Source organism: Populus euphratica, unplaced genomic scaffold (assembly GCF_000495115.2).
Source record: "Populus euphratica unplaced genomic scaffold, PopEup_1.0 scaffold20.1, whole genome shotgun sequence".
Classification (NCBI taxonomy): domain Eukaryota; kingdom Viridiplantae; phylum Streptophyta; class Magnoliopsida; order Malpighiales; family Salicaceae; genus Populus; species Populus euphratica.
This window is the reverse complement of record NW_011499854.1, coordinates 2,804,364-2,823,390: the sequence shown is the minus strand read 5'-3', so window position 1 is coordinate 2,823,390 and position 19,027 is coordinate 2,804,364. Positions and strand designations below refer to the sequence as shown.

At 32.7% G+C, this 19,027-nt stretch overlaps 2 protein-coding genes across 12 annotated transcripts; both read left to right on the top strand.

Annotated features, from left to right (window-relative positions):
* Positions 1 to 656: 656 nt before the first annotated feature.
* Positions 657 to 5,254, top strand: LOC105122728 (zinc finger A20 and AN1 domain-containing stress-associated protein 8-like). Of its 11 annotated transcripts, XM_011022006.1 has the most exons (5): positions 3,070 to 3,201; positions 3,235 to 3,283; positions 3,393 to 3,414; positions 3,662 to 3,722; positions 4,395 to 5,254. In XM_011022006.1, exon 5 carries the CDS (start codon positions 4,408 to 4,410, stop codon positions 4,921 to 4,923), a length of 516 nt encoding a protein of 171 aa, XP_011020308.1. In that variant the 5' UTR covers positions 3,070 to 3,201; positions 3,235 to 3,283; positions 3,393 to 3,414; positions 3,662 to 3,722; positions 4,395 to 4,407; the 3' UTR covers positions 4,924 to 5,254. The 11 variants fall into 11 exon arrangements, with proteins under 11 accessions (XP_011020304.1, XP_011020315.1, XP_011020308.1 ...); XM_011022007.1 differs by lacking the exon at positions 3,393 to 3,414; XM_011022010.1 differs by lacking the exon at positions 3,393 to 3,414 and having other exon boundaries at positions 3,235 to 3,288.
* An 8,840-nt stretch (positions 5,255 to 14,094) lies between these two features.
* On the top strand, positions 14,095 to 17,120 carry LOC105122727 (probably inactive leucine-rich repeat receptor-like protein kinase At5g06940). Its single transcript, XM_011022000.1, has 2 exons — positions 14,095 to 16,496; positions 16,633 to 17,120. Exons 1-2 carry the CDS (start codon positions 14,207 to 14,209, stop codon positions 16,992 to 16,994), a joined length of 2,652 nt encoding a protein of 883 aa, XP_011020302.1. The 5' UTR covers positions 14,095 to 14,206; the 3' UTR covers positions 16,995 to 17,120.
* Positions 17,121 to 19,027: the final 1,907 nt, after the last annotated feature.

The following is a 19,027-nucleotide window of genomic DNA, read 5'->3' as shown; positions in this document are numbered from 1 at the left end:
ATATTCTCCATCTAATTTTATGCATAGAAAATTAAGGTTTTTAAAGCGAATACTCCTGGATATTTTAAATAAATCTATTTATCTTTAAAGGCATATTTAGAATTACGAGAGATTGTTATTCAGCAGTTTTTTATTTTAAAATATATTAAAATAATATTTTTTTATTTTTTAAATTTATTTCAATATTAGTACATAGAAACATTAAAAAGCATTTAAAAAAATAAAGAAAAAATAAACACAGAAGAATAATAATAGCCTGAACTTGAGATGCTAATATTTTGGATAAATCTATTTGGATTCCATTTGTGTACACGGTTTGCTGCGTCGCAAGTCGGGAAAAAACATAATTTTATGCTTTATGTTTTTTGTGACTTGAAACACAGCGCAGCACGCTCCTCCAAGAAATGGACTTGGGATGTGTTTGGGAGATGGAGAAGATTGTGTTATGTGTTGCGTTTCAGTAGTGGACTTGGATTCCATGAGCTGGGGGTTGTTTTGTGCGGATGGATGTTTTTTAAGAAGGCAAAATCTCCTCTTCCCAGGAACTTGCCATGCGATGAATGCATGTCTACTCTGGAAAGAGCTTGTGATCTCCTTTTTCATTGTCTCTTAATATGCTCTGGATCGATGGGTGGCTGGGAAAGATGGAGTCAGCTACAAGGAGTTGAAGAATGAGAAGTGTTGCTCCACCGTGGTGGATGTCAAATTTTCTCCCTCTCGTTCAACGTCGTGTTGCTTTAAGGCAATTTTGGGCGATCGACGAGGGGAGCTAGTATAGAGGGCCTATGGATTATGACTGCGATAGGAGGAGTTGGCACAGCTTTGGAAAAGGGTATCGATGGTAGTCGGCTGTTGAGCGCAGATGACGTTTTGAATTGGAGGCCATTTCATGCATGTTCTTCTCTTCCTTGTTAGTTTTGGGGTTTCAAGGGATTTTAGGCTCCTTTTATTTACTTTATGTTACCTTGTTTTGTTTTGTAGGTTAAAAGTTTTGTTGATTTTGTGTTTTTAAAAAATTTTAAATTTAATTTTGCATTGTTATTAAATTTTAGCTATTCATTCCCTCCAACAAAAAGGTAAGCTATTTTTTTATCATGTTAAATAAATTTATTTGAAAATCAACCGAGAGTAATTTAAAGTTAAAATATTTTTAAATAAAATAAAAATAAATTCTTAATTAATAAATTATCAAATATAAAAATAAAATAATTATAAAATATATAAATTAGATTGGGTTGATCAAGTTTAAAAAACTTGACCTGCTATCCAACCTATAATATTTATTTTTAAAATTTGTTGATTCAATATTTTTTTTATGATATTTATATTATCTAGCTTTTTTAAACACCCTAATCCTTTCTAAAATTTGTGGCACACACCTTCAATAAATAGATGATTCTCCTATCCGACCGACATGCAAATTTTTTTTTTTTTTATCACCATTTCCTATAATTTCATGCATTTTCTATAACATGTAATAATTTTTTACCAGTATATTAATTCATGTATAAATTGATTTAAATTAATCATAGTTATTTTATCCATAATTTGTTGAATAGGTTAAAAGCTGACATGGAGAAAAAAGTTGGAGGGTGACAACGAAAGAATGACATTACTGATAATTCATGGTATAATCTGCAGCTGAAGCTTTTCTTTTTCGACAATTAATTCAGGATCTGGAAACTTAAAATTCTTCCGATTACCATAAAGAATCATGATGAACGTGCCAAATTCGTCACTTGAAATAATAATTATTTTTAATAATTCCAAGATTTAAAAGGGAAAAAAATCCCTGATATAAAATAAAAATATTCGAAGACAAAGCCAATTCGACTTCGCTTGCCGAACCCACGAGCTCTCCGAGACAGGTCGGTCCAATACATGACGAATAGATGAAAAGTAAATTCGAAATCAATAATGGCAAGAGGAGTAAATAAAAACCTTTTAGAGGGTGATTAGTCGAATTTTACCGACTCTGTGGAAGGCGTTTGGTGGCCGAGGAAAAGTATTCAATAGTCTTAATTCTCAAATAAAGAACAGAGATATAAATATTAGGAGATAAATGGTGCTTCCGAGCCTTCACCTACCGAAGTTGTCTTATTTTAGCCATCTTCTATGTTTTATCCCAATATTACCCTTCCATTTCTATCTTCTTCAATCCTGACATCATCCTACTAGTTTCGATGACTTCTCTTGTTTTAAATCCAGCTTTTATTTATTATCGCCATTATTTTTTTGATAATTAGAGGGATTTAGTGACCTATAATCAAACTAAAAAAATATAAAAATATGAAATTATAACCATTTAAGATCAACTCAAAATAACCCCGAGCTCTTATTTTTAAACTTCCGAGACTTTTTACTGTGTTAAAACATGATTGTTTAGTCAATAATTACTATAGCCATTTTTTAGCTGCGATGTGGTCGAATTTCACAATATACACAGAGAAATTTAAAGGGTGAAGACGTGAAGTTGATGGCAAGATTGAAGAGATCAATAATCAAACATATTTAATTGAATTGTTAGGTAACTGAACCAAAAAAAAAAAACTCAAAATCTTTCGAGGCTGTTTTGATGACTACATGTCTTATTTTTTATACAATCCTGGGTATAAGGTAGCTTATTTGATTATTTCAATAGCTCGATATTATTTATAGAAAGTGTCTGGAAACATAGTCAACTGTATATTTTTTAAAATTTTATTTTTTTTATTTTTACTGTTTTTTAATTATTTTAATATCAAAAATATATTTTAAAAAACAAAAAAATATATTTTTATATAAAAAATAATTTAAAAACAATCACATATATTATATTAAATAAGCACAAGGGTTAAGGTTACTTTTCAAAATATATTTTATTTAAAAATATATTAAAATATTTTTTTTATTTTTTAAAAATTATTTTTAATATTAGCATATTAAAATAATCTAAAAATAATAATAAAATATTAATTTAAAATAAAAAATATTTTTAAAATATTTTTAAAAGGTAAAAATAATCAAATAACGAGAGTGATGGTATTTGGACAAAAAATGATAAAAGTACCAAACCAAGATAATTTCGAGAGCAAAAGGATCAAATAACACTATTAGCCCTAAATTTATATCGACAAACAAATAGTAATATAAATGTTAAGAATATCAAAAACAAACACCACCGAAAAATAACCCAGTCTCCCTCTCCCTCTCCCTCTCCCTGAAAAATAACCCAGTCTCCCTCTCCCTCTCTTCTCGATTTCTTCGATAATCAAATACGATTGATTCTATCTCCCCGATTAGGGTAAGGTTGTCTCTGATTATTTTTTCTTGTCCTCTTCTAGATTTATTGATTTAGTTAAGGTTGCTTTTTAAATTTGAATTTTGAATTCTTTTTTGTTCGATTTTGTTAGATCGGCCAAAATTATCATACAGGTTAGTGGATTTTTTTTTTATATTTGTTTTATTATTTATGTCTGAATCAAACTTGATGAGAAATTAAATGAAAGGGAATCCTGATTAATTAATTTAAATGATTTTTTTTTTTGCAAATTATGGCTTCTAAATACTGAATTCTGTGTATTAATTGTGAAACTGAGTGTTTTATGTCTATCTATGCATGTTTTGTAGTGATTTTTCAATGATTTATTGACTAGTTAGTGTTTTATGTCTATCTATGCAGTTTTTACAGATATTGATCGGCTTAGATGCTGTTTTGGGTATCTGGGGTGTCATGTTATAAGGTGAAATGATTGTTTTTGTTTAAATTTTGACGAGTAACAATTCTTCAAAGTGATAGATAGGTTCCATTTTAGGTAATCAGGAGTACACAGAAGCTGGGAAGGTTTGATTGTACTTGGTTTGAGTCAAAAAGAGCAGCAGATAATATGGCTCTTGGTTGGGAAGTTGAGGACGGGGAGGGTGCGCGTTGAATGAAAAATTCCCTCTTTTATTTCTCTTGCATGAGGAGGCGTGGCATGACTTTTCTAGCTGCTTAAACTCACTTTAATGTTAATGCATATGAATCTCATCTCCTTTCTCGACTCTGGCTCCTTCGTGTGGTGTGGGCATGTGACAATTTCAGGAATAGAAGTTAGGGTGTAGGCACTGTTGTCTTTCGTCTGTGTGGAAACGTCAATTACTTGTGAACTAGGGCGCCTTGATGGTGTAGGTAAAAGTTAGCTGCTCTTTTTGCATGCCCTTGTTTCTCTTTTTTAGCTATTTGCTTGTGTACTTGTTATTAGGAAGTTGGACATCCTATCTGAGTGTTTGAACCAAAGTATGCATTTGCTCAGTTAGTACATGAAGGATTGTGCTTATATTCTATGAAAATTAGCATCAGTCTGGCAGAGCATGAATGGGATGTTGTGTTTTCTTGTGTGCTGTGGCTGTATTTCAAGGTGATTTTCCTGCAGGACTTTTGAGAAGATGGAGTCTCATGATGAGACTGGATGCCAGGCTCCAGAGGGCCCCATCCTCTGCATCAATAACTGCGGCTTCTTTGGAAGTGCTGCTACAATGAACATGTGCTCCAAGTGCCATAAGGACATAATCCTGAAGCAGCAACAGGCTCAATTGGCAGCATCATCCATCGAGAGCATTGTGAATGGCAACTCTAGCGGAAATGGAAAAGAACCTGTCGTTGCTGTTGCTGTTGATGTACAGTCTGCACCAGTAGAGGTGAAAATCATCTCTACAGAACCATCAAGTGCAGCTTCAAGCAAGCCTTCTGAGATGAAGCCAAAAGAGGGACCCAGTAGGTGTACCTCTTGCCGAAAGCGTGTTGGTTTAACAGGGTTCGGTTGTAGATGTGGAAACCTGTTCTGTGCAATTCATCGCTACTCTGATAAGCATGACTGTCCCTTTGATTATCGGAATGCTGCTCGGGATGCTATTGCTAAAGCCAACCCAGTTGTCAAGGCAGAGAAGCTTGATAAGATCTAAGAGCCATGGACTGAAGTGATTGTTTATGTAATCAAGTATGATTCTTCTCTTTCTATCCATGAGTCCTGGTTTAAGTATGGCTGCTTTGTCTTGTTAGGTGTCCTTTATTGATAAAAATGATTCAGGTCATGATAGGAGGACATCTTTGCAGTCTAAGGAACTTTATAGTCCTAGTTGATTGGCGAGGATTCCTTTGTTGGCTCCAGTGTGTAAGTCTTCGTTTGTGCTGGTTTGTGGACATCTTTGTGGGTTACTTTGTAATGTTATTTGCTGGTTGGAATGCATTTCTTTCTGGCAGTACATGGAAAATGTACCTGCCCCACTGCTTCTATCCGTGCATTTTTCGTTTGTTCATAAATCTTTTAGCAGTTCAATGTGTTTACTCTAGCTATCTGCTCTGCAAAGGTCTGAAGCAATGTTGAGTAAAACCAATTACTGGCAGCCTGTTTTCCCTTTCTGCTTGATCTCTTGCTTTATATTTGGATAAAGGGTTCCTTGAGCTGTAGATGCCTACCATCAAAAAGCTCAAGGATGTTTTATTCTATAAACTTTTCATATGTAGTCTTTTGGCGTTATTGTCCTTCTAATGTAGTCAATTAGGACTTTTTTGCATCGGTGCATTCTGTGCTAAACTTTTGGATCCATTATTCCAGGATAAAAATTGCTGCATTTCTTTAATTCTATGTAATCTGTTGAGTGACTGTTATAGATGATGGCTTGGTCTTTGTTCTTCTTTATTACTAGATATAGATTTTGTTTTCCTTCAGTTATCAGCAATGCTTTCATTTTCTTCTTGAGTTGGGACAGGCTTCAGGGAGAAAATGTTTCTTAGGCCTTGTTTGACGGGATTGGGTGGGTTTTCCCTATCAGTTTTGCTGTGCATTTATATCAGCAAGCTCAGATTGTGTATATTAGCTTCATTTTCCCCTTGCCCATGATATTGAATGTATTTTATTCTATTCTATAATCCCTCTTTTGGTTGTGCCATACTGTAATTCAAGGTTCAATGGAAGTTAAGGTCTCTGTTCAAGACTGAATTGCCACCCAATCTTTAGTTTTTAATAAAAAAATTTGTTGTCTTGAACATGGCTAATGACCAAGACTTTACTTGAGGTTCTCTTCATCCCAAAACTCGTAGCTGATTGAACCTCTCTGCGATTGAAGTTCTTGAAGCACATAATCTGGTTAGAACGGCTGGTGAGTATTTGGTTTCCTTTGCTTGTCTCTTTTCGTCTATTTTTTTCCCCCTACATCAGGGATTGTCTCAATTGCACTATGATAGCCAATCCAGAGCCAAAACCAGAGGGTGGATGCATTTCAAGGCTTTCCATTTAGTTGCATTTTCACGTCGCATATGGTTCCCAATCATTTGTAAAACTGATTGTTGGTGAGTTGTTGCCTTTTTTTATATCTTGACGTGCATTATATTATGCCTTATTAGTTGCGGTATCGGTGTCGATGTGCCCCTAACTTGTTAATACTCATCGCCAACTAATCCTAGGATTTCTGAGTGGAGGATACGTGTCTCCACGTGACAGTTTGATTGAAGTCTCCTAAAGGGAAGCTGTGCTTGGACCAACCTCTGTCGCAGTCTCTACCAAACTCTTTGTTGAAAATTCGCATGGATATGCATTACTTATCAATTGTTGTTATATACTTGTGAAATCATGAGCTTTTAATGAAGTAGTTGTTAGGGGTGTTTCTGAGAATGATATTTATTGTTTTTTGAAGTATTTTTTATTTAAAAATATATTAAAATACTATTTGTATTTTTTAAAAATTATTTTTGAAATTAATACATTAAAATGATTTAAAAATATTTTAAAAAATAATTAATTTAAAAACAAAATAAAAATAAATTTTTTTGTTGAAAGCAAAATACAAGAACCAATAGGTTTTAACTCATATGTCCGCATTTAAGTCTCCTGTGAATGCTATTTGAATAGAATTGACGTTGGAGTTTGTGATACTATTTGAATAGAGTAGACGTTAGAGAAGCAGTGGAAGAATAAACAATGGGTTTTTGAGGGAAGTGTGTTTTCTGGTAGCTAGCTTCTGCTTTTGGTTTACTAAAAAAATTAAAAAATTATCGTAATATATTTTTTAATTTTTTTATAAAAAAAAAACACTTTCCACAATACATGTCGAAGTCTAGTAGCCCAGCTGCAGTTCTCTACAGGCCTTTGGGCTTGCGAGGACTGGGAGCTGAGCTACCATGGATGGTGTCTTCGAGAGCCTTTCGCTTTCTTTTTCACCCTCAAAATTTGTTTGGGAGCAATCTTTTGGCCCTTGTAGATCAACCAATGTGTCGCTTCTATCCTTGTATTAATTCTTCCAATTCACCCTTGTAGTTTCACCCTATTGTTAATAATTGCCGATGAAAGTCAGCCTGAGCCTGACCTCTCGGACTCTTTTTTTTTTTTTAAAAAAAATTTCTTCATCCACGTTTCAATTGCTCTTATGAATAGCATCATATCTACGAGGATTGGAGATAAAAAATGAGATAAAAAATGATGATAGAAAGATAATAAAAAAGTAGGAAAAAAGAGAAGGAAACAACTGTGTTGTTCAAGGGAGTACAGGAGAGAGAGACAAAATTATATTTAATAATGGTGTATAAAATATGATGGGCAAGATAAAATAAAATATGAAAAGTTTTATTTATTTTTAATGTGTATTAATATTAAACTTATATATTTTTACTTTAATTTATATTAAATATTGAAATTAATAATAGTATGATAACTCTAGTTATAAAATCTAAATTAGCATAGCAAGTTGATTTCGGATACGAGATCTCGATCGGTTTTAATTTAAAATGAAAATAAATAAATGATTAACTTAGTTGTTTTGGTAAAAAAAAACTCGGGTTGACCAACGATTAAGTAGATGTGGAGTCAAACACGAGTCAAAATCATTTTTTTAATTTATCAAAACCATATTATTTTAATCATTTAAAAAAAATCAGGTTAACTTTGTTGATTAGGATCAACTTGGATTGACCCTACTGATCTATGACCCTGATTTTATCCTAATACTAGTTTTAAAATATATAATAATAACTATTTTTATTCTTACATGTTTTGGTTGAATAATTTTGAAATTAAAAGTTTTTTACATAAATAGTTTAGAGATAAAAATAATGAATATTATCTCTAAAAATATGTATCTTTTATACCTTATTTTTTCAAAGTATAAAAATCTACTACAATTCCTAGTTTAAGAGATAGGATAATAAGAATAAAAACATATCTGATTAAAAAGATGAAAACAAATATATTTAAATATATTATATTAAAAAAATATTTTTTAAAAAATATATCCATACGGTCTCTTTAATCAAACATGCATATATATTAACTTTACCTTAGATATTTAAGGTATTTTACAATCAATGATAATATGGAAACTTTAATTAGACTACGAAGGTAAAAGTGTAATATTGAAAGCATGTCAGATTTCTACTCTAGGGTTAAATCCTGTAACCAAATAATTATAATCATCAATAAATGGACAAGAACATGGCAAGCAAACACGAAGGAGTGGTGTCCCTACCCCCCACCGTCTGCTGAAAGCAAAGCTGGGTATTTGAGTGTGTGTAGTATTGTTCTCATAGCTTTCTTCAACGCCATAAGTGAAATTTGATGGTAGCAAATTCTCACTAACCCCATCACGTCATGCCTGGTTTTTTCATCGAATGACAAAAAGGGTACCCCTCGAATCCATTGTTGGGACTTGAGGGAGGGGGAACTTCTGTCTAGGGAATACTACAAACAAAATACTTCGCACAAACACCCATAAACTTCCCATGTCTCTCTCTCTCAACCTAGCGAATCAAAATTTGTATCTTTTATGGTCTTGGATGCTCTCTCTCGCTCGCTCTCTCTCTCTCTCTCTTATTTTTAAAGTTGACTATTGATTGTATACAAGAGAATATGTGCTCAAAACTTTTGGGAATCTGAAAATTTCAGCAGATAACATTGTTTATACTTCAAGTAACCAGGCTCTTGCTTAAATAGTTATTGTTATAGTACAAAGTTTAGGGCATCGCTTTTAGTTGCTGAACAACTAGTACTTGGTTGACATTCTAAACTATTAGTCATATGCCAAAAGATGAACTTGTTATTTGAAATATGTGCGGGAGAAAAGCAAAACTCATCCCCGGCAAACCCGTGGCGGTGTCTTCGAATGGCATATGCTATGTGCCTAAAAAGGGCCGACTGTTTAGCAAAAACTAAGCAGCCTGGCAGGCAGCTTGTATTAGAAAATCTTTAATCATTTCCTTGATTACTCTTGATTGCATAACAAGGACTTCGAGAATGATGGTGGGTTGACACAAAGTATTTGACATTTGCCTTTAATTTTTTTCTTGGAACCTCTTTTGGGTTAATAGTGAGTAGGAATTATGAGTTAACATGGCCTCCTTTTAGTAATTGCATTGGACTAATAATGTACTATAGTTGGAAAAGCTACTCGCAGGATCCATGCTTGCGACTATACAAGATCCATTTGGCAAATCTTGTTCATCATTCAAAAAAAAGAAAATCACCCGTGAATTTTGCTATAATAGTTGTTTTTCTTCACGCCATAACCACAATGAATAATTATTCTCATTTGTTGTAAAGTGCTAGCTAGCGAATAGAATGTTCCTCGAGACTCTGAAGAGATGGTTCGGATAGTAAGAAGAAGGCTCGCTCACTCGTAGCTATGAAGTTTAAGTTATGTAAATAGCCTTCTGGAGAAGAGACACATCTGTATTCGATAAATCCAATTCATAGGTTTTGGCTACAGTGTAAATTATGTTATTTTAGCTTTTATAAAGCTAATATTTCAAATACTATTAAGATCAAATACCAAACAGTTAATCTCTCTACTGTCTTTGCCTCATCATCCTTAGCATAATATATCCATTAGAAAAATAAAAAAGCATTAGCAAAGAAAAGCAATGTAATTTTCAAATAAAATTACAAAGCAACACAATCAATGCAAATATGTGGAAAATAATCAATTAAATCTCCCTATACACAAATATAACCAGTCTATAAATTTTTCACTGTCGAGCCAAAGCCTTAAGCCCCTTTTGTTTGCAATTTTTTTTGATTTACGTGGGGTGTCCGGGCCAGCTTACGCGCACTATGACTAATCCCCACGGCCCACTGAACATCCTGCAAGCCCAGTGAGCAGGTAAAGCACCGCGGGAGTGACAGGCATGCATGGTGAGGTTCGAACCCAGGTGCGGAGAAAAGGGACAAGCCCCTCCCACCGCTAGGACAGAACCTCACTTGCTCCTTAAGCCCCTTTTGTTTGCAAGTAAAGTAGTTTCTTGGGATGCTTTTAAAGCAGACCTGACAGTGAAAAATATTTAGCAGATCTTCCGTCAGAGGATGCAATAATGGTGTTTGTCTTCCACCTTTACACTTTTACTGTTAAAAAGTCAAAACTTTAACCAAAAAGGTCAACCATAATGTAAGCAGTAAACCGGTTTCAGTTTTTCAGCACTGTGTTTTTACTCTGCAGTGATGTACTAAGCCTCATTGCTAGCAATGGACTACAGCCATGCTTCATTCAAAACCTCCCCATTGGTTAATTCTGATCTCCACTGAAGCTGCTCTTTATTTCTCTTCAAAATCCCTGTTCATTCGATACAGTTTTTTTTTTAATATATATATATATAAAGATAAAAACAGCATTGTTTTTAATCAATGGGTTTTAACTAAATCAAACAAGAGCCAGTTGATTAACCCCTTTTATTTTTAATAAAACCTAACCCAGATTAAATTTAAGATTAACTAGATTCTTGATTAACTCATCTAACTGTTTCGAGTTTCATAACATTGAACAAAACCTTACCTGTGGTTTGAAGAAACAAAAAAAACAAAAAACAAAATCATGATGGCTATGTGAAAGTCATGCCATTGAATGCTAGTTTTAGTTTAAATAATTAGCCACCGATGGTCAAAATATCTTAGGATTATCGACTGAGTCATGCCAATTACATAATTATTGAACCCATATATATATTTTTATAAAAAAATGTATCCTCTGATTGTATTTGTACCAGAGATGAAAATGTCGAGGGCAAACTCACTTAATTACAATTATCTAATTATAAAGCATCCGGTGATAGTCACTTAACAATGAATTAGCAGAAAACACAAGTCCTCCTTTGATTTAATATAGCCTAGAGTCCCCATGGTTTTTTAAAAAAGCAAGAATCCTATCGACTCTCCAAGAAATAATATAAAAAAAGGTTAAATGACAAGGACAAGGACTCAAATTTAAGAGTTTGTCTCGTTTCCCCTACGCACCCTTGCAGTTACGTGATAAGTTTGAGAAGAAACTAAAAATAAAATTTTTGGCATGCATCGAAAGATACCAATGTTTTCACTGTTCATCATGTGAAGAAGGAAGATGCTTGAAGTACTTGAGCAGGAAAGTTGAGAAATTTTCCAGAGATTTATAGAATCATCCTAACTTCATCATTCGTCACGTATTCGCCTGTGCTCGGATCGATCTTTGATTAGATTCTCTGCCAGTCAAAGATGGCCCTCATGGATACTGAAAAATTCTAATAAAAATAAAAGAAATTTGTCCCGAACCCTGAATTCCTGATAGATCTTCTACAACATTTGAAGAAACAAATTAATTGTACAACTGCATGACATGACCTAATGAATTCAGCGATAAGACCGGGTGATCTTTCTGGTGTATCAGAAAAACCCCGTCAAAATCCATGCAAAACTGTAACTAGAACATGACCCTACACCAAAATTTCTTGATCATTTTCTTCTTCTTCTTTTATTTTAAGGTTGTTATTTTGTTTTTTTAATGTTATTGCTAACAACAAGGGATAAGCTAAAAAATTCTTGTTTATTCAATTTTGCATTGCAATTAATTTTTATACTGCTAATTTTATCTTTTAATTAAGTTTTTTTATTCATATAATCATTTCACCCAGATTTTACTTTTATTTTATAATAAATAATATAATTATATAAGAAACTTGATTTTATCTAACTTGAGAGTCATCAAGCGTTCAAAATCATCAATATTATTACGAGTCAAGATTATCCTTTTCATAACAACAGTGAGATGATCAAGAATGAGAAACTCAAAATCTCACAGATTTATAATCCAACTAAAATTTATGGTATAACAAGCATTATTAAAAACATTAATAATCATTGAATGTTAATTAGTTGATAAATAATATAATTGATGATATTTTTCTTTCAGAATACATTGATGAAGCCATTGATCTAATAAAAAATGAATACTTCTCTCATGCTTAACTTTAAACTAAATAATACTCTTCATTGTAAGTTGGAATTCATCATTACAATTAATAGTTAAGTAAATGCCAAAACTATAAGACTATTCTTAATATAAGGACTATATTTTTTAATAACCAACTCTCTTCACCCATCTAAATTTTAATCCTAAAATCTTCATAACCATTTAAACAAAAAGGCCTTGTTCTTGCCTTGTAAAGAGGCGAAGCCTAAACCACCCTAAGCCTTTTCCTTACTATATTTCACTCCTAAAATCTTTGTTTATTTTTGTAACTATCCTATATAAAAAAAAATTGGATGAAATTAATTAGTCTTATTGCTCTAGTTAGCATGAAAAAAATGGACATAGAGTATATATATAAGGTATATATGTAAGGAAGATAAAACGGTCTTTACTAAATATATTCTACTCGCTAATTCAAGCCTCTTTTCTTTTCACAATAGTAGTCATTTCCAAATATTTGAAATGATAGACTTCCAAGAAAAGATATATATGCTTCACATATAATAAAAAATGATAATAATTGAAAATGAAAATTAGAGTATCATTCGCATATTGTAGGTAACTGATATAATCCCGATAACTATACTTAATGCCTCTAAAATATGCAATGATCAAATTTCTCTCAAATAAGATTGATAAACCTTTAGTAACTAAGCCAAACAATAAAAAATAAAGAGGATCATCTTATTTCAAACCTTGTTTGAAATCGAATTTCTTTTTTAAAAAGTCATTAATTAGGATTGTAAATCAGGAATGAGATAAATATGCTTTGATTAATAACTTTTATTTGAATTCAAATCCTATATGAGTCATAACTTTCTGTAGATACAAGTCAAACACCTTATGAAAATCAACTTTGAGGATGTATCCATGTCATACCACTTCTTTTCCAGTTATGAACAATTTTATTGGCTATCATAAACCCATCAAGAATATGCCTACCATGGATATTAGATTTGTGCTTGATCTCTTCTCAAGTCATCTCTTACTCTAATCATGTAGATAATTTACAGTAATTGACTTGAATTTCATATTACCCATTATTATCAAATTGGTTTTTTAGTATTTTTGATTTTTTTTTAATGTCTTGATATAAAATTATTTTTTTAGTATTTTTGAATTTTTTTAATGTCTTGATATAAAAAAATAAATATTATTTTAATATATTTATAAATCAAAAATACTTTAAAAGGCAAATTCTAATCCTTTAAAACTCTCAAACAAACATTCAATAACATGGTTTATAAGTGTGTGTATATATATAAAAATAAAATGAACCCAATTTATATCAATAAGATTATTTCTTTTCTCTAATGACTTTAAAATTAAATCTTATCTCGACTTAGTATATATATTTAATACATTTACAAAAATAAATTATAATTTTAAAATCTAAATTTATAAAACTAATAAAAAATATTGTTAACCATCCATCTAACATATTAGGTTGATATGTTAATTAAGATTATTTATTTTTCAAACCATCTTAAAGATAGATTTTATATTAACTTGGTATATTTAATACATTTACGAAAGTAAAATATGATTTTAAAACTTGAATTCAAAAAATCATTAAAAAGTAGGAGTGTTAGACCTCGAACTACCACATTGGTTTGTCCACGCAGAAAGAGATTTGTTTTGGTGGCAAAAACACGTTCCAAAAATACTGACCAACGAACAGTTTTAATTTAATTTAAAGCAAACCCTACCTAAAACCCTAAAAGGGTAACTGCAGAAACCCCTCTGTTTAATATTCTTTAAAATCTGGATCAATGTTTGTGCTTACTTTAACCCCATAATAATAATAATAATAATAATTGACATTTACAATGGCTTCTTTGTACATGTATACCCTTCCCTTCTTAACCCATCAACATCTGGCAACCCATTTGTCGAAGTAATTCTCACTCACCCAAGAGTCTTTACTTAACTGATAAATAGAAAACATTGAAACGAACACAACCAGAACTTCTCCGAGTCTCCTCCAATGGCCACCACCTGCACATGCGCTTTTGTTCTCTGCCTTAGCCTCACATTCTTCATGTTTAGTTCAGCTTCTTCAACTGAAGCAGATGTCCTCCTTTCTTTCAAAGGCTCCATTCAAGACCCCAAGAACACTCTTTCAAGCTGGTCCAACAACTCAAGTGTCCATTACTGTAACTGGACTGGAATCACCTGCACTACTTCACCTCCACTCACTCTAACTTCTCTCAACCTTCAAAGTTTGAATCTTTCTGGTGAAATCTCTTCTTCGATCTGTGATTTAACCAATTTGGCTCTTCTCAATCTTGCTGACAATTTTTTTAACCAGCCTATACCTTTACACCTCTCTCAGTGTAGTTCTTTGGAGAGCTTGAATCTTAGTAACAATCTCATTTGGGGTCCCATCCCAGATCAGATTTCTCAGTTTCATTCTTTGAGAGCTTTTGATCTTAGCAAGAACCATATCGAGGGAAGGATTCCAGAAACCTTTGGCTTATTGGTGAAGTTGCAAGTACTCAACTTGGGAAGCAACTTGCTTTCAGGTAGTGTTCCTTCTGTATTTGTGAATCTCACTGAGCTTGTTGTTCTTGATCTGTCTCAGAATGTGTATTTGATGAGTGATGTTCCTAGTGAGATTGGGAAACTTGGGAAGCTTGAGCAGCTTTTGTTGCAAAGTTCTGGTTTTTATGGTCAAATTCCAGATTCTTTTGTGGGTTTGCAAAGTTTAACCATTTTGGACCTCTCGCAGAACAATCTAAGTGGTATGATTCCTCAAACACTAGTGTCTTCTCTTAAGAACTTAGTGTCTTTTGATGTTTCTCAAAACAAGCTTTCAGGGTCATTTCCAAATGATATATGCAGTGCATCAGGCCTTAAAAACCTTGGTCTCCACACTAATTTCTTCAATGGTTCGATACCAAACTCCATTGGTGAATGCTCTAATCTTGAGAGGTTTCAAGTTCAAAACAACGAGTTTTCCGGTGATTTCCCAGCTGGGTTGTTGTCACTAAGCAAAATAAAGCTCGTTAGAGCTGAAAATAACAGATTTTCTGGTGCAATACCAGATTCAATTTCAATGGCAACTCAATTGGAGCAAGTACAGATAGATAACAACAGTTTCACAGGAAAAATCCCCCATGGTCTTGGTTTGGTTAAGAGCTTGTATAGATTCTCTGCATCTCTTAATGGTCTCTACGGTGAATTACCCCCAAATGTTTGTGATTCTCCTGTTATGAGTATCATAAACCTATCCCACAATTCTCTTTCTGGCCAAATTCCAAAGATGAAAAAGTGCAGGAAACTGGTCTCCTTGTCTTTGGCAGACAATAGTCTTAGTGGGGAAATCCCTCCATCCCTTGCCGATTTGCCTGTGCTGACTTACCTTGATCTTTCTGATAACAATCTCACTGGTTCAATCCCTCAAGGGCTTCAAAATTTGAAGCTTGCACTCTTCAATGTATCCTTTAATCAACTATCCGGAGAAGTCCCTCCTGATCTAGTCTCTGGACTCCCTGCTTCATTCTTGGAAGGAAATCCTGGCCTTTGTGGCCCAGGATTGCCCAATTCTTGTTCGGTTGATCTTCCAAGACATCATAATCCTGTTGGTCTTAGTGCATTAGCATGTGCCCTTTTATCTATAGCATTTGGCTTGGGAATTTTGCTTGTTGCTGCTGGGTTTTTCGTGTTCCATCGATCCACTAAATGGAAATCTGAAATGGGTGGTTGGCATTCGGTGTTTTTCTACCCTCTCAGACTCACAGAGCATGATTTAGTCGTTGGGATGGATGAGAAAAGCGCTGTTGGAAGTGGTGGAGCTTTTGGTAGAGTGTACATTATAAGTCTACCAAGTGGTGAACTGGTTGCTGTAAAAAAGCTATTCAATATCGGGAACCAATCTTCAAAAGCATTAAAGGCTGAGGTCAAGACATTAGCCAAGATCAGGCATAAGAACATCGTTAAAGTTCTTGGATTTTGTCATTCAGAGGAATCAATCTTTCTAATCTATGAGTACTTGCAACAGGGGAGCTTAGGGGATTTAATTAGCAGAGCAGACTTTCTGTTGCAATGGAGTGATAGGTTGAAGATTGCCATTGGGGTTGCTCAAGGATTGGCATACCTTCACAAACATTATGTCCCACATTTACTTCACAGAAATATTAAGTCCACGAATATCCTTCTGGATGCGGATTTTGAACCAAAGCTCACGGATTTTGCTCTCGACAGAATTGTGGGACAAGCTGCATTTCAAACAACAATTGCTTCAGAATCTGCGTCCTCTTGCTACAATGCTCCTGGTATGATTCTTTCACTCATAGTAAGTATTTTGTATTTACAGAAATCAGATTATTCTGTCGGATTTTATAACTCCGCATCACAGAATCACATTGCCCGTGTTCTTCGAATCGTTCTCTCACCATTCATTGATTGCAGAATGTGGATACACGAAGAAAGCAACCGAGCAAATGGATGTTTACAGCTTTGGTGTGGTGCTACTAGAGCTGATAGCAGGCCGACAAGCTGATCAAGCAGAATCAGTTGACATTGTGAAGTGGGTGCGAAGGAAAATCAACATCGCTAATGGAGCAGTCCAAGTTCTCGACTCTAAGATATTAAACTCTTCCCAACAAGAGATGCTAGCAGCCCTAGATATTGCCATCTATTGTACTTCTGTGCTACCGGAGAAACGACCATCAATGCTTGAAGTCACTAGAGCTCTCCAGTCTTTAGGCTCAAAAACTCACCTTTCAGATTCGTACTTGTCCACTCCTGAGGAGAACTCTGTTCCAGTATAAATATTTAAAACAAAAGATGCCCACCCCCTCCCTATGCTTCTGGTCTTTGTATGTAAAGGAAACTTGATTTTATATTATCTCATTTTGACTTTCCTCTGTTAAAAAGCAAAAAAAAGTTCCAGTTTGCATGGTATTCTCTGCCCTACCAGACTTCAGGTTTGGGGTTTTGGACCTTTTGGCCAGTGCAGTGATACAAATAGAACTTGGGTTACAGAGTAATTTCAATGAGTTTTTAATTTTGTTTAGTGCGTCATTTATTTAGAAAAAAAATATTAAATTGGTATTTTTTATGTTTTTCAATAATTTTAATGTAATGATATTACAAATTTTAAAAATTATTTCAATACTTTTTTAAATAATAAAATACTTTTAAAAAACACTATGCATCGCAAATGTTTTCTATCTTTCCAATTTTTCCAATTTTTTTGGTGTCTGAAAGCAATTGAATTAAGGCATAGTTATTTTCTTTAAGCATTCAATTTCTATTAAATTGGTTGATTTTTTTTGTTTGCTATATAATCAAATATAAATCATCAATATATAATAGTAAAACATGTGTAATTCTAAGCGTTTTCTACCATTAATTAAGACACATGGCTTGCTTATGTGTTAATTTTAACCAATAATATTTTTCCATGTATTATAAAATCAACAGGCATATGGATAAAAATATAATTAAAAAATTGATATCAATTTGAAAAAAAGAGAAAATATAAGAAAATTTTTAATGAAAAATTTTGAATTATGATGTCTTAGAATATATTTATTGTAATTTATTTTTACTTAAACTAATTAAAAGCTCATATCATAAGCTTCGATTACATATATATATAAATTTACATATAATTTTTATTTTTCCATGGACGCATGGATTTTGGCCCATGTTTAAGTTTCCCTTTGAGCCTCCCATAATACACAAGTCTCCATTTTGGTCCCTTTTGTCTACAGAATACGCATTCAGTAGTAAAAGCCATGCTCGAAGCACAATTCAACTATTTCGTCACTTGCATGAAAAACTCTAGTGATTTTGCCCTTGTCAATGAAAGTATCATTTACTTCCAGTCACCGACTCTAGCAATGCCACCACCAATCAGCTAAAATTTAAATTTATTTACTAGATTTATAATTTTTTAAATAGATTAAAAATTAAATTTTACTAGATAATAAAATTAGAATTCTTAAATGAAAAGAAAAATAATATAAAATCTAAAATTAAACAAGAAATCCATAAAAATTAAAAAAACAAAAAAATTAGAACAAATAACAATTTTTAAATCTGATTTAGAGTTTTTTGTAACAAAGCAAGCCCACCCCCATTGAACTATGCCTTGGATAGAAAATCATGGCTTCCTATTATTACCATGGTAAACTTAACTAGATCTCTCCTGAAACTTAGTTTTACCATACCAATTCATAAAATAATTTGATGGACTATCCACGTAATATATTTACACAGCAAATCTTTATTTGACCACGTAGAATCTTCAGTTATGTCTAGCAGAGTACATTAAGATGCAAATGTAAAGACATATTCTTTAATAATATAAAGACATAATATTTAATATTAATATCTTTAACTAAATCTGTATAATTTTCCATTTTTTAATATAAGGTTATTTTGTTCGACTATAACGTGAAGGGTTCAATATCATAGATAAAAGAACCACCGTTTACATTCATTTATAGACGATTATATAAAACTCTTATTATTTTAAATTAATGCCATCGCTCCGATTTTATTTTCTTGAGTATCACCATCACGAATACAATTTACACTGTAATTCTAAGTCTTCCCGTAGTGTTATTAATTTTCTTTTACTTTGAGAATAAAATGCTGTTTAAGCTTAATTAGAAGAAAAAAAGAGCAGAAACTAGGATAGGATTGCACTCTAAAGACACGAGTTATAAGAGGTGATTGCAAATAAAAGGAAATAACATGGAAAATTCTCTTTGTTTCTGTGTTTCAAAGATATTTTTAAAAAAAATTAATTTTTTTATTAATTTTAAATTAATATGTTTTTAGTGTTTTCAAA

Bases quoted from the DNA above. Each gene is read 5' to 3' on its own strand.
- LOC105122728 (XM_011022002.1), top strand. From the start codon at position 672: ATGAGAAGTGTTGCTCCACCGTGGTGGATGTCAAATTTTCTCCCTCTC. The intron at 720-3,215 runs GTTCAACGTCGT...AAAATAACCCAG, and splicing joins TGTCAAATTTTCTCCCTCTC to TCTCCCTCTCCCTCTCTTCT. The intron at 3,284-4,394 runs GTAAGGTTGTCT...ATTTTCCTGCAG, and splicing joins ATTCTATCTCCCCGATTAGG to GACTTTTGAGAAGATGGAGT.
- LOC105122727 (XM_011022000.1), top strand. From the start codon at position 14,207: ATGGCCACCACCTGCACATGCGCTTTTGTTCTCTGCCTTAGCCTCACA. The intron at 16,497-16,632 runs GTATGATTCTTT...CATTGATTGCAG, and splicing joins CTCTTGCTACAATGCTCCTG to AATGTGGATACACGAAGAAA.